This window comes from Biomphalaria glabrata, chromosome 1 (assembly GCF_947242115.1).
Source record: "Biomphalaria glabrata chromosome 1, xgBioGlab47.1, whole genome shotgun sequence".
NCBI lineage: Eukaryota > Metazoa > Mollusca > Gastropoda > Planorbidae > Biomphalaria > Biomphalaria glabrata.
This window is the reverse complement of record NC_074711.1, coordinates 11,605,234-11,621,592: the sequence shown is the minus strand read 5'-3', so window position 1 is coordinate 11,621,592 and position 16,359 is coordinate 11,605,234. Positions and strand designations below refer to the sequence as shown.

The 16,359-nt window shown below is 37.4% G+C and overlaps 1 protein-coding gene across 8 annotated transcripts in view; it reads left to right on the top strand.

Annotated features, from left to right (window-relative positions):
• The window catches only part of LOC106072913 (obscurin-like), a 217,341-nt gene that overhangs the window by 191,646 nt on the left and 9,336 nt on the right, over positions 1-16,359 (top strand). For all 8 annotated transcript variants that reach the window (XM_056022149.1, XM_056022142.1, XM_056022130.1 and 5 more), the window contains one exon: positions 4,075-4,098. In XM_056022149.1, the coding sequence (XP_055878124.1) occupies positions 4,075-4,098 (24 nt within the window). The remainder of the gene's footprint in view (positions 1-4,074; positions 4,099-16,359) is intronic.

The window sequence follows — 16,359 nt, the reverse complement described above, 5'->3', positions numbered from 1 at the left end:
TTTAAAAGGTTTACTCTGTGTCCTTGACAGTAGTGAATCGTGTACTCTGTGTCCTTGACAATCTTGGATTGTGTGCTGTCTGACATTGGCAGCCCTGGATAATGTATGCTTTGACCTTGGCAATCTTGGATGTTATAGGCCTGCTCTGTCTTGATTGGTTTGAAGTTGTGTATTTTGTGTTTTCTACTGTTTTGAATGTTGTAATTTGTCTTAGAAGTTGTCTTGTTTGTCCTTAACAAAGGTCTTTGTTATATGTTGTGTTTACAGTCTTGGAAGTACATCCTGATGTTTTGTTCTATTTTTTATATGATGTTCACTTCTTTGTTCCCCCACACAGTTAAGTAGCAGATCTCATTTTAGTGTAATGTATGTCGTTATGATAGGATTTTAAAATTTTCTTTTAGGCCTAAATTAAGATAACATTTATTTAACTAGTGTATGAATTTTTTTTTTATTTTTTTTTAACATGGGCATTGGGTACATTCTTTTAGGCCTAAATTAAGATTACATTTAGCTAGTGTATGAATTCTTTTTATTTTGTAGCATTGGTACATCTTAAAAGGTAGATAATGGAGATTTAAACCGTGGAACGTAGGGTCTAAAGAATTATAAGATACTATCTCACGTACAGTTAAGGCATGAATCTCATCAAGTTGGTTCACAGTTTCAATGTTTTGATTTCTAAAAAAACATTTTCACACATTGTTATAGGTCACTCTTTCCCAAACTTTTTCTTTAACGGAACACTTTCCCCATTCTGAGTATTCAGTGAAACATTTCCCCCATTCTGAGTATTCAGTGGAACATTTTGCTTATTTTTTAGAAAGATGAATTCACGAGGTGGTCTACAAGTTAATTCTTCCAGTACTTCGTGCAATACTTATTGAGGCCTCGCTGAACACTAGGGTTCCACGGAACACAGTTTGGGAAACACTGTTATTGAACAAAGTTTTTTTTATATTTGACGTTGAGATGTTAAGAGTTAGTCTGAGTTCATTACTGTGTACATGTAGCACCCACCTCCCGTACATGTAGCACCACCCCCCTCCAGTACATGTTGTGGTTACATCCATTAAATGCCGTATAAAAATGTGCCATGCTTGTCAGTGGATTTCCATCGTCTCTCCATAAACATGTCCTCCTCATCCTGCATGTTGCAATGAATGTCAATCAGATTGTTTGTTGTCCTCGTTGTTAATTTATGGCCATCATCATCATGTTGTTATTGTGCCTCGTTTTTTTTTTTTTTTTTTAGATTTTTTAAAAACTTTTCTTTCCTGGTCATTTGAAATGATCGCTACGCTTTTGTTGCTCTACATTACTCTCTCTAATAGCATACTGGAGTCGCGTTCGTTGAGAGCACTGCACCTTTAGACAGGGCGGCCTTGAGATGAATGCTCTATAGAATGGAAAAAAAATTGTTTGGGATTTTTTAAAGTACTGTCTACTTGATCTGGGTTCAAACGTCACTTCTTTACTCCATATTTTAAGAACAGTGCAATCCATTTATTTTAACGAGATTTTGTGACACAGATTTCTGAATGGCATAGAATGCTCTTGTGACTTTTTTTATTTGACATTATCACCATCATGGTCAGCACTACTTCATGGGGGAATAAAAACGAATTTAAATTATGAAGAAAAAAAAAGTTACTTTAATTCTACTCCAAAATTTCGGAGGCGCGGTGTCTGAGCGGTAAAGCTCTTGGCTTCCGAACCGGAGGTCCCCGGTTCGAATTCTGGTGAAGATTGGGATTTTTAATTTCGGGACCTTTGGGCGCCTCTGAGTCCACCCAGATCTAATGGGTACCTGGCATTAGTTGGGAAAAAGTAAAGGCGGTTGGTCATTGTGCTGGCCACATGACACCCTCGTTAACCGTTTGGCGCAGAAACAGATGACCTTTACATCATCTGCCCTATAGACCACAAGGTCTGAAATGGGAACTTTAATTTTACTCTAAAATTTCAAGCCAGAGTTTCGGCCTACACTTCCATGCTCGTTTTAATTTGGCACTTGATCAGAGTTTTGGTACCTGGGGGCATTGCTGTTTGCCATGTTAGGGAGGTAGGACCAAATTAACTTACGTGACAAGTTATACTGAAGATCAAATTATAAGTTCTCTCCCCTCTGTACTCCAAAACTTGCAGACGATAGTTTGGTTCTCGGGAGAAATTGAAATGCATTAAAACCGGTAGAGAAGAGAGAGAATAAATGTTATTAGGGACGAAATGACGTCATAGTAATGTTTGATTTGGGTCTGAAACTTTTTTTTTTTGCTGGAAGGATTGCCATGACCTGTTGAATGCGTGGAGGAGAAGGGGGGTATGTGGAAAAAATTCTATTTCTGATCGAAACTCTTGTCTGAGCTCGACAAAGTATTCCTCTCGTTCTCGACAAATTTCATAAGCAAAAGAGATGGTAACAACATGGCACACAGAACTGATAAGTTATGCCCGCCATGGTGAATTGATTTCAAGGCAAAGTAGTGAGATTATGCAGATGTTTAGATTGTTGTTATTGTCAGAGTAAATAATGTTTTCTCATTTGAAGCTCATACAGACACTAGTGGATTATGTCTGGTAGTAGATTGGGTCATTGAGAAATGTCAGACGTATGTTACTATATAATCACCTCTGAAACAAAACCACAAAAAGGCACATTTCTTATTCCATATACTAGGACAAATTCGTGCAAGTACTTCTTCTTAATTAGTAACATTGGAGCATGGAAAATGTAGCCTGAATAAGCCAGGAAAACCAACGACTTACTTAGGAGAATTAAGTCTCTGATTAGCATGCAGGACTAAATTATCACATCTATAAGTGTAGGACGTAATTTTCTTTTCAAGAAACGTCTGTAATTTATAAGATAAAAGATAACTTTTGAGAAATAGTATGATAGTACCTCGAAGAACTGTCATGTCTGGTAATGTCCAAGTAGATATAATATGTTACATCCTTATTATCGATAGCTCTTATACTACATCAGCCGTACTGGTGTCCACTGTCCACCATAAAACGACCCCCCCCCCCTTGAGGAACGATATTGACATTGTTGTTGGGGATACCTTCCATACTCGGTATACATCAGGCATAGCCTAGGCACCGCTATAGGCATTATCGTCTCCTCTAACGGACGTTTTCGCCCAGAAGCTGAGAACCATTGCCCGAGACGATATAAACCACTAGAACAAATTCATCTTATTTCTCTTTTTGATCATAAAAATTCCATTTAATCATCCAACAATAAATTTAATCATAGATATCCTATAAAATGATGGATAACTCATTTAATCATAGATATCCCACTTATGGAGCTTGCAGCTTATCTTTAACACGTTTATCTATGCCACATCAGTTTGTGAAGAATGTTCGTGAAACTGTTTAACCATCAGGAGACAATGAACAGCTTACAGTGGATAACAGAACTATTGGACCACATTCAGGCTGCAATTTGTCAGCATTTCATTGGATCTGCAAACAAAAATGATAAGGATAAAAAGTCCGTATTCCTTTCTGTTCAGTGGAAATTAAATCATAAAGTTACATAAATCTATTGTAACAAACTAGTTTTAATATATTTCTAGAGGTGATACTGTAGCGCCACCTGCTGGAACATAGGTCACCAGCAACAAGTCCATGGTTTCATTGGAGAAGATTTTTTTTTCTTACAAAGCATCACAGTTACACATACTCAAAAACACAACCACACAATTTTAGACTATTTTTTAGAATGGGGTTTACAATTACTGAATATAGTCTTCAATTTCTATTTATACCTTCTGCAAATCGATCACAAGGCTTTCTCTTACATTTGAGTGTGACGTCATAGAGTTTAAAAAAATGGATCACATTTACTAACTTAGGTTTCTAGATTAAAATCTCAATCAAGTATTGGGTTGTTGTTTTTTTTTTACTAGTTTTAAGGTCTTGTTTGGATTCTTTCACTTCACCATGTACTATATCTTTTTTCTGGTGCCACTGAACACGTCTTGTTTCTTTAATCTTGTCTAATTTTTTATTGTTCCAGAAAAGTTTTTCTATATTTGAATATTCTTTTTTTTTTCTTTTCAGCGGACACCAACAACGTAAAAAGAGGTAAGTCAAAAACAATCTAGTGGCTGGTAGTTTGTAGCAGTAATCCAAAACTTATTTAGCAGTAATCCAAAACTTATTTAGCAGTAATCCAAAACTTATTTAGCAGCAATCCAAAACTTATTTAGCAGCAATCCAAAACTTATTTAGCAGCAATCCAAAACTTATTTAGCAGCAATCCAATACTTATTTAGCAGCAATCCAATACTTATTTAGCAGCAATCCAATACTTATTTAGCAGCAATCCAATACTTATTTAGCAGCAATCCAAAACTTATTTAGCAGCAATCCAATACTTATTTAGCAGTCCAGTAATTTGGAACAGTCAGTCAGTTTCTTCTACAGTATTAAACTTAGTTAATGGCATTTTGTATGTTTTTGGACGGGGTAGGGGGCGCAAGCAGGTTGAACAGACATCACAAAACTTTTGTTGAGTTCACGATGTTCTCCCCTCGCTAGCATTAATTCGTATAATTAGTGACATTACATCATAGAACGGATGAATCAGCCAGTAAAACCAATGACTTATCCAGAGTTTTTCCTCTAATTAAAATGCACTCTAGATTAACACAACGTACATACGTAGAACGTAATTTAATTTTTAAGGATGTTCTGTAGCTCATGCAATAAGACATGTTCATCAAGGATCCCGTGATCAGTGGTCCACAAAAGAAAATATAGAAACGAAATTAATCATATTTGTGAAAATGACTCTAATTGTGCAGTTCTGATACTTCTATTCTATGATGCTCAAAAGGACTAACCAAAAACATCTTCGCTAAGCAATGAACGTGAACATTAGTGTGATGATCAAAAACAAATTGTCAGGTCTCAAAGTTGTCTAGTACATCCTCTAATGTTCGCGATCGAACTGTCATGTCTGTAGGTGTTTTTGTAACCATCTTTGTATGTATTTTCTAATCCAAGTTTGATCTATGTGTTTCATGTTATTGAACATTCGTCAGAACAGTTTGAAGCAAGATGTTACACGATGTGAAATACACTTAACCAAACAACTTTCCATTGTGCTGTCTTCCTTACAGATTTACACAGTCTCATTTTATTTTTCTCCCATCATGCTTCTCGCGTTTCCTGTCTAGGCCACACTTTTTGAATAACAAATGATTACGTTTCCTCAACACACATGGCTGCCTGGTCGAACGGTTTGCGCCTGGACTGCCGTTCGGATTTATCAATGGTCCCAGGTTCAGACCCTGCCCGCTCCCATCCTCCGTCGTCCTGCGGGAGATTTGGACTAGGAAGTAATTTAACTTCAACTCTTCTTCGTTCTCAGAAACATTCAAAACAAGTAAAACATTGTACAAATACACATACGTTTCCAGACACAGTGGATACCTTTCACATCCAAGATGGAACTCGTCAGTCTAGTTAGGCCATTCCTCTCGAACATATGTAGGTCTAGTCTGATACTCCACCCCCCTCAGCTTTTCGGTGCACAGGCTTAGGAATTCAACCTTGAGGGACAATATATTTAAGGCTGATGAACTCTATCATGAACTGCCTATCCATACAATGCTAAATTCTGAAGCCAATCTTCTAGTTTATTTGTACGCGATAGCAAAATGAGATAGAAAAGTCTCTGATTTCCAAAAAGTATTGGCTTCTTCTCACTTGTTCAGGGGCGATCATTTGCTCTTGATACTGTTCCTTATAGTAATTACATCAAATACTATTAAAAGATTTTGGGAAGACTTTGGAGACTTGTTATTGGTTCTGAGCTGGTCTGGAAACAAATCTGATTGGATGCCCTAATATCTTCTATTTTATAATGCCTTTTTCCCCATATTTAAAGGATGTTTTATATACATGTAACCTTTTGATAGTCTCCCCTTTCTTTCATTTAGATATTTTTTTCAGAATCCCACACTGTTAATGGTATAGCTCTATAGGACTATAATTGCCATATGATGAAACTTGTTCAAACTTATTTATCCCAATATCATGATCTTATGTTGTTGATTATTCTTTTTACAATACCTCTATTCCAGTAAGAATTGCATGGATGGGTGGGACTTGGATACGGATCTCAATATCGGCTCTAACGATTTTCCTACATATTTAACAAATGATGTTTATCGCTGAGAAAAGATTTATTAGCGTGTTGGCCACACTAGGAAAATTCTTATCTGACTGTTACAATTTTTCAAGATAAAAAAAAATATATATATTTAAATTTGAAAAGAGACTAAATCTAGGTCTAGATCCTACATCGGTTTTGAAAGGAATATCTCCTTCTTGAAAGGCCTATCGCGTTCTTGAAATTCGTGTTCGGGAATTTCCGAATGTAAGGCTTTGTTGATGCAAGAGTTTAATAAATTAATGTGCGCATCGTCTTCTAAGTCTCTTTTATTGTTCGTTTAAAGTTTAAAGGGAAATTCACTCAGCACTCGTTGTCACTTAGACTTCTTTCGAAATTGTTTTCTTTGGGGACACATCGTAGTAGGACAATCTCATAGACCATAGTCCCCATTTCTGAAGTTTCTCTGTACTTTCTCTGTACCTCAGTTTTTTCTGTACCTCAGTTTCTCTCTGTACCTCAGTTTCTCTCTGTACCTCAGTTTCTCTCTGTACCTCACTTTCTCTCTGTACCTCAGTTTCTCTCTGTACCTCAGTTTCTCTCTGTACCTCAGTTTCTCTCTGTACCTTAGTTTCTCTCTGTACCTCAGTTTCTCTCTGTACCTCAGTTTCTCTCTGTACCTCAGTTTCTCTCTGTACCTCAGTTTCTCTCTGTACCTCACTTTCTCTCTGTACCTCAGTTTCTCTCTGTACCTCAGTTTCTCTCTGTACCTCAGTTTCTCTCTGTACCTTAGTTTCTCTCTGTACCTCAGTTTCTCTCTGTACCTCAGTTTCTCTCTGTACCTCAGTTTCTCTCTGTACCTCAGTTTCTCTCTGTACCTCAGTTTCTCTCTGTACCTCAGTTTCTCTCTGTACCTCAGTTTCTCTCTGTACCTCACTTTCTCTGTACCTCAGTTTCTCTCTGTACCTCAGTTTCTCTCTGTTTCTGTGTGTCCCTTTTTTTGTATCTTTGTCTCTCTTCGACTTTATTTCTCTGTGACGCTGTTTCTGTGGTCTCTCTATGTCTCAGTTTCTCTGTTCCTGCGTCTCTCTTTCGTTGTAGGTTTTCCTGTATCTCTTTTTTCCTCTGTGTCTCTTTGTTTCTGTCTCTCTTTGTCTCTGTTTCACTTTGTCTCTGTTTCACTTTGTCTCTGTTTCACTTTGTCTCTGTTTCACTTTGTCTCTGTTTCACTGTCTCTACGTCTCCTTTTCTCTGTTTTTCTGTTTCTTTCTCTGTGTCTCAGTTTCTTCTATGACACTTTTTCTCTAAACATTTTCTGAAGGTATTTCGAAATGAAATTATTCTGACTCTGACACACCATGTCATATGTATATTTAAATAGAATCTTACACGTTAAGATTCCTTCAAAGTGTTAGTTTTTTTTTCCCTGTCGATCAATCAGCCCGTCTCTTTATCTTACTTTATCTCATTGATTTGTTCGTGATGTTGAGATATTTCAAGAGACTTAGAGTTCTGAAGGCGGTGGACATTTAGTGGACATTTGGAGTCAGCCCACGTCTCTCGTCATTTACCTTTCTCCCTAAATCCAACTCGATTCTCTCTGCAGGACGTTCGATTACTTCAGAATCGATCCTGCCGGGTTTGTTTTTAAAATCTCGAAAGAGATGGAGACGAAGTATTTATATTTCTAGGAAAGTATCGCGCAATCTTTGTTCAAGATCTCTTCGAGTTCGTCCATGTGTTGGGACAACAAAATAAACTCTTTAGATCTAGTGATTCATCGATACATTATAGAAATGCGTTATAAAAGGCTAATGTTATAAAAGGCTTGTTTTCAAGTCCGAAGATCATGGAAGAGTGCAGTAATTCAAGCGGCTACACATATCTAGCTGTAACTAACCAATATATTTTTTACATCCAAAGCGGACAAAACCATGTAATCGCCGCCTATGCCTTAGACAAAAGCTTTCTTATTGGTATATCCCGCGGCTTTTACGAGAGTTTTCTATCTCTTTTGGAGTCAATTGCTGTTAGATGCTCTCTATGCCAGTTAAGGCAACATGGCGCTTGAGATGGTCTTTATGCCGTTTCCAGTAGCATCTATATTACACCGGCCTCCTTTGAACTCACCAGAAAGAGATGGACTTCGGCAAACAGCTTGTCCCTCAAACGGGATAGGTGCCCTAACCAATGCAGCTGTCCAACAGAAATGATGCTATACTGGCATACGCAGAAATATCTCTGTTTGTAGACTTGCCATCGTATGACCATACTGGGGTGAAGGTACATTTGGTGAAAGCTCTTAAAAAGATGTTTCTGTTATGAATACAGTGCTAAAGCCGACTTATTTTTTAAAAAGAAGTAAAGGTCATTAACTTTTTTTTAATTTTGCTCAAAGCAACTTACCAACTTATATAAATTAATATGGGTCATTTTGGTAGGCCTACAAGGTCAACACAAATCATTCCCTCCTTCGAGTCTCTCTTTTCCCCACATCTGTCCACTATGTTCTATTGAACGTGACGCCGAAACATTAGCGACACAGGGAAGAAACGACGCAAGGATGTTGGCTTCTTTCTCCATCCGGGTAACTCTATCGTATCCGTAGTGATAGAATAAAAAAATAACTTTCGTACATTTGATCAAAAGTATCGGTTCTTATTGTCCGATTTGAAATGGATCTGGAAGAGTTATCGACATTCGTTCCCCTCTTCCCCCAATTATCTTCTGCAAACCACGAACCCGGTCACGTATATCGTTGGGCCTCTTGAACAATAAACGGCAACATCTTAAAGGTTTGACCATCTACACAGTAATTAGCTTAAAAGGATAGGCCAACCCACCACGCCCACCCTCTCTCCTTAGAACGCACTGGAGTCAACCTCGGGGTTGACGTGTAATGATTAGTTTGAAACGTCAGCGATTTCTGTGGTCAAAGAGAAAGGAAGGTGAAGGCTGTGACGGAATGCCCTGATTGGATTGCCCACTGCTGTTGCCCTATTCTCTCCCCCCAGCCTTTCCCACCCCTCAAACTCCGTACGTGCTGTTTGAATAGACATTGTCTCCACGTTCACACGCTATATTTCACAAGTGTCCTTACATTGAGAGTTGTATCTCGACCAGAAGATGGACACTGGATCTCGGACACTGGACAAAGCAGTTGAAGGGTTGCATTAAGAAAAGCAGGCCAGGCTAAAATGATTTGCTGTCACTTGAGATTTTCAAGGTCTATGGGAATGTGTGTTGAAGTTTACAGCCCACTGGTCGTCAATGCACGAGACTTTTGGAGCCAAAGTTCTGATAGGATCCTGAAATATCTGTAGCATGACTTCATAGGGAGATCTATTACTCAAAAGCCCTAGCTGACTGATTTATCCACCATAAATCATTAATGTATGTGTGTCTACTTATCTTTTTTTTTTCTCATTCTCCTAAATATCTGTATTACAACGGAAATGCAGTCCCCCCCCCCCACACACACACTGTTACTCCGGGGTTGGAACCTTTCCCCTTGGCTTCTGATAACAGCCCACCCCTGGGAGATTCTCTTACATGAAGTTTGTTTTGTGCATCCAGTCCACTAAAACGGAAATAGTGACAAGCTTGTAAGATTTTTTTTTTTCAATTTTAGCACTGCGGAATCTAATTTCTAAGCTCTTATATGCTTTTAGCACAGTCATTTGTGTCTTTTAGTTGGCAACAGTGAGCAGCGTCTTTGACATTTTCAATTGGTCTATGTATTTCAAAATCTCACCCAGTCTTTCTCTGTTCATGTCCTTATGTTTTTCTCCAGGTTCTATCATAGCGCAACCCCACGTTCCGCCTTATTGCTTTCTCTTCTTTTTCTCTCTTATTGTATTTCATTGATCAAGGAATATAGATCGGATTGAAAATTGAATGTAAGCTAAAAAAGCAGGTTACTGGGAGTCATGTGAAGTATGAACAATGTCCACTAAAAAAAAAGGAATTGAAAATCAAGTTTGTGTGATGTAGTAGTTCTCCTTTATCTCAATTAGGTTTTTGTTTATTATAGTGAAATATGTTGTTTGACTTAGACTTAGATCTTCTCGCAGCCCCTTCGCCTCCACAAAGATGTGTCATTGGCAATGGCTCAAGCCTCTTTTCACCTGGTGTCCACTGCTTGAAAAGTCATATGATATTTTACAGAATTAAAGACTAGCATTGCCCACCGGCTACTTCCGTTGATTCTGACTATATTTTGCCATGGACCCCTACTATTTTTCTTACTTATAACAATATGATGATTTAAAGTCAAACGCTGCCCCATACAATTCCATAACTCTCTCACTTATCAGATAAGGTCTAGTCTTATTTACATTATCTATTTTCTGATTGTCAGTTCTTATTCCAAATATATCATAGGCTCGATGCTATTTTTTGTGGCCTGGGACCTTTTTTTAATTACATCCTGCAAATGCTCACATAATACTTTGGCCGTACCCTCCGCATTAATTTTTTTTTTGCACTTTTAATAAAACTGCCCGCATTTCAACAACACCCCTTTTGGCCAGTGTCGGGCTTTAAATCGTCCTTCCAAAAACACTCACTTCCGGTCTGTGAACTCTATATCACTTTTCTCTGCACTTGTTTTTTTTCGTCCGGCCCCCTCTACGCTCCTGAAAAAACTTCAATTTTAGTATCTGTTACATCTAATTGCACGGCCCGCTTTATAAGGCTGCCCCTGCCATATACATGTTTTTTTTTGCCAGTGCTTCGAACACCATCAATTTTTTAAACAAGTGTTTAAATTCCTCTCATGATCGAGGTTGTAAATTCCGTTTCAACTTTATATTGATCGAGTTTCTAAAATTAAACTGTGCAAGAATACTTTTTTTTTTAAATATATGAACATTATTTAAAAATGTATTGAACTACTGACCTCCATATCTAAAGTCTGATGCTCTACCAACTGAGCTGAGTGTCATTGATGTAGAGGAAATTTAAGCACAAAAGTAAAGTACTTAAAAACAGAAGTATTAAGAAAAAGTTAAGTTCTAGATTAATATGCCTCATATTTAGATCTAGACTTAGATTCTACTGTGAAAATTTGTTGGATTTTAGTTTTAGATCTATAATATATGTCCATCTAGATTTAATCTTTTATTTTAAATTACAGACGTTCCATTTAACAGAAGATAATCGTAACCAAATAGTACTTGAGATGCCAAAAGACTTCGTATCTAGGTGTTGAACTAGAAGTAGATCTAAAAGCTGAATCGAACATTTTGTATTACGTCGGCTTTAAACAAAAATTGGGTCGCGAATAAAAAATCGTTTTTGGTAAATTTAACAGTTGTGGTCTCAATCGTGATCGAAGATGCTTAGTTTAATAGGCAGACAGAAAGTAGTAACTTGTTTGAAGTTTTCGTATTATTTCGTACACAGCAATTGTGAGAAATAATGATATGTCAGTCTGTGAAACAGGGCCCTTCTTAGCGCTTATAGATTTTCATTTATTGAGAAAAAGCTGTTGACTATATGGAAACATTGTACGTAATTGCATGAGAGGGATTACTGTACACAGGTCCGCCCTTAGATAATTGAAGGTCCTAGGCAAAGTGAAATTGGTGGCCCTATATGAAAATAGAAAAATAATATTTAAAAAACAAAAAACTTTGTGTACTCCAACAATAACATTGGGCACACGTTTCGTTATTTCTTCAAAAAGAATTGTCTTGAGTCCTGAGCGAGACTCCCACCAGAAAATAAAAACTAGAAGTACTAGACCTCAGTAGCCGAATATGTGGGAGGTGCTCTAAAGACATAGCGATCATGGTAACTGCCTTATGAGTTATGAAAAATAACTACGGGTACCTGCTAACTCTAAATCAAGGTGTATTTTGGAGTGGGGGAAAAAAGATTGAGAACTGCCGGGGCCTAAATATAAACACACACACACACACATTCCCCACCCTCACCCGCCAATCATTCGTTTGTGTTACGGACTGGCTTTAAGACAAGACACGTAATATAACGAGGATCTGCTTGTCTTGTGGCGCGGCCATTTCCTCCCCCCCCCCCCCCCCCCCCGCTTTCCTGACGTCTGCTCTCTATTTGACGTCTGCTCCCTATTTCAATGATGCCAGGCCACCATGCTGGAGAAACTTGTGTTTTAATGATGTGGCGCAACGCATAGGCTTATGAACATGAAGTGTTTTTTACGACCTAATTACCACCTGAGATTTTTTTTTTAAAAAGTACATTTCAAAACTCGCTAGGCTGATATCCTTTCCCCCCCCCCCTTGCCAACTTTATTCTAACCTCTACCCTGAAATCCTTTTTTTTATAAAAAAAAATAATGATGTTGATATATATCTCGATACCTACTGGCCAGCAACCAAAGTGTAGCTTCAAAGTGCTATGGGAACATAAGACATAAAATGTGTTGTTTATAATTGCAATCTGTTGAAAATTCCTGACAGTTTAAGGTAATACAGAATAGAAACAAATGGTGTTATGTAATAAATGTATTTAATCAGCTGTTATTTTGTTGGTAAACACTTTTCTATCTTCTATATGAACGAACAAGCCGAAGAATGTCAGCCATTGAAATCGATGTCCAGTGTATCTTTTGTTTTGTTTATTTTATAATTCTTATTGTTTTTCTAGTATTCTTGTTAGCGTCTGAAACCTGCTGTATAAATATGCAGAATTAAGAAATACTTATAGGAAAGAAAAGATTCAACTGATTTGTACAAAGCTTATATATATACTCACTCTGTTTGTCTGTCTGTATTTCTGTCTGGTAAAACTTTCTTTCATTAATAATAATTAATGATAATTTTATTTATAAAGAGCTGCTAACAAACAAAATGTAGGCTCAAGGCGCTGTAATAACATAATAACATGTTGTCAATCTTGTGTTCTACAAATAAGTCGTCAGAAGTCATATCTCGTCATGTATGAGTGGAGTCAATATCAGTTAAACTTGAATACACACACACCCAGCCCGACGGTGCGTTCTCAATGTTTTCATGCTTTTTTTTTTTTTTTTTGGGGGGGGGGTACCCTAAGCATGTAGCGTATATGGGACCTCGGGAAGGGGGAGTTGGATAATCAGTTCCCTCTCCCAGGAGTCCCTCTCACAACTTCATCTCCTGAATTCTGCCTGTCATGGTACGTCATTAGGAACACATTTAACGAACGTATCAACATGGTCAGCAACCACATTCTGCCGCGTACTTCTCAGATATAAGGACCTGCAAGTTGTAGACCGTTTACAAAACTCCGGTAGGCCCCCAACTGACAGGCGGTTTCCTAATAAGCCTATGCCTTAATAAGCAAATGCCTGTGTGTTGACCTGCGAGGGACATTTTTCAAAGAGTTTTAAGATAAGAAGCTCTAAATGGTTATTTGTGGCTGGGGGCTCATCAAATACACAAGCTGAGAATTCAGCAGCTATATGACAATGGTGTGTTTATTCTATTAATACCATGAGATCCACTGTGTTGACAGTGCTTAGGTATGACACTAAAAGGGACTCACCGTAATGACTTGTGAATACTCAGTGTTACATCGCTAGTGTTCTCAAACTGGCAAACTCAACAGTTGTCATGTGGGACTGCTGAATATAATTCGAGATCTAGTGTTGTCGTTGGGGGCAAGGTGGCTGAGTAGTTATGTGCTTGGCTTTCGAACCTGGTGTCCTGGGTTCAAATCTCGGTGAAGACTGGGAGTTTGAATTTTTATTTTTTTATTTTTAGGGCGCCCCTGAGTCTACCCACCTCTAATGGGTCTCTTACTTTAGTTGGGGAAAGTAAAGGCCGTTGTCGTTGTACTGGCCACATGACACTCTGCTCGTTAACCGTTGGCCAAAGTAACGGATGAGCGTAACATCATCTGTCCTAGAGATCACAAGATCTGAAAGCGGAACTCCCTGTTGTCATCAGGGTCTGGTATTTACTTAGGTCAGTGATTCCCAAACTTTTTCCTTAACGGAACATTTCGCACATTCTGAGCATTTAGCCGCAATTTAGAGGAACACTTTGATTAATCGTTTTAGGGAGATTGTTTCGCTTGTTGGAATATTAGTTAACTATTCCAGTAGTTTGTGGAACACCTAGTCAGACCTCTCGGAATACTGTTTGGATAACACTGTACTAAGTGATCCTATCAGTGTTGCTATTTAACTGTATTGTTTCTAACGAGAGAACCCCTGTGTTTCTCCAATACAGGACTAGTGTTTATAAGGTATTAACCCTTGCGTTCCAGTCTGGGGCTGGTTTTCATCAGATGCAGACCCCGTTTATCAGGCGACAGTTTAAAGTTAATTGTTTACAGGTTTTTTCTTTTCCTATAGCCGCCATTCATGTTCAGTGACGTCACTTCCTGTATCCTAACCCTATTTCATCTTCCTAATCTTGTTGCCTCCCTTATCCCCTCATACATTCCAATCAATCGTTACTTAATTAAAATGTTCAAGGTGGGCACTTGAAAACTGTCTTTCTCTATCCACAAATCTCCATTTAAGTTTTCACGTGCTAGAAGTTAAAAAAGAGAAGGAGAAATCAACGTTCTTTTCTTCCTCTATTCTCCCTCCTCTCTCTCTCTCTCTTTCTCTCTCTCTCTCTTTCTCTCTCTCTCTCTTTCTCTCTCTCACTCTCTCTTTCTCTCTCTTTCACTCTCTCTTTCTCGCTAACTCTTTTTTTTTCTAACTTATCCTGGGGCTACTTGAGTAAAAATTTTCAGCAATCAACTTCCTTTAGAGAAGATATTCATTCCGAAATACTTTTTATATGCCTCGCAATATTTCGTGAGTCTTTAAAAAAAAATGTATACACATGTACACGCCATCTAACACACAGATTGACGTATTCACACACACACACACACACACACACACACACTGTTTCAATGATGATTGTTTACATTTTTTAATGCCGTGAGAACGTAGACAGGCACACGGTTTGGGGCTCGTGTTTATTACTGAAGTAAGTGGTGGCACATGGTAGGGGTGTAATCGAAATGTTTGTGTAATTTAACTGTATAAATGTAAGTGTAAATGTCAGCGTGTTTGCGGGTGTAGAATAAAAAAGCTTAAATTTAGGAAGTTTAAACTTTTAACAACCAAAATATTTTTTTTAAATACTTTTAAAAAAACAAAGCTTATATAAAGGGAGTAATCGCATAATTACTTCCATATCGCTCAATACTGCGAGATATATCTCCCTTTTTCTATATAAAACAAATTAATTAATTACATCGAATTAATTGACTTATTGCTGTTTTTTTTCATTCATGTATATTATCCTCGACAATGAAAAATTGTGCAAAGTTTTGATCCGAGAATGGGAAGTGGGAGAAATAACTAGTACAGGATTTTTACCAGACAGACAGACAGACAGAGTTGATAAAACCTTTGTAAAAATAAAAGGTTGTTCAGAGCCACAGAAACCAGAATACACGCACGGTCATATGGCGTTCAAATAAAGAGTTTATTTTGTTTGTACTAACATAGTCTTTAAGAGATTTGCAAAATGTCACACTGTCTCACCTCTGATATTTATCTAAGTTCTTATTGTAGTTTTTCTTATTAATACATATTTGTAAAAAAAATACAATAGATGTGCATTAGTTAAACCGTAAAGGATCATCTACTATCTGCCACAAGCGTCCACAATGCTTTCGTCAGCTCCAAACGAAACAGGCAAACAACACAAAAAAGGTTTTTAATACGTAGAATAAAATGACAAAACATGATCAAAAATAAATCTTTATTCACAATTCTTTCAAAAAACAACAACATAAGTATCAGGTACTCAGAACGTATACGAAACAAAACATCTTTATTCACACTCTTTTACATCCATCGTGTCTATATGTCCATTGAAAAGTAAAATTTAATATAAAATAAAATACTTGAATATCACAACTTCTAACAAAACAAAACTATTTCAACTCAAATTCCATCCCAAACCTCTCAACTTGAAGATCAGGCTCTGACTCATATATAACCTCTGTCAGTCTGTCTATATCAAAACTTCAATTGTCTTATACCACAGTAAGTCTACATGTAAATGAAATGTATTCAACATCGCAATTCACACCCTTCAGTTATTTCATTTGAACATATTTTCGCGCGAACTGTAAAAATTAAAAAGACAATACTGAATTACTTTTTTTTTATCCTTAAAGTTCACTTTTATCAAATAGTCCCACAGAAACAGTAAATGTGTACTCAAACAGTCCCAAAGAAACAGTAAATG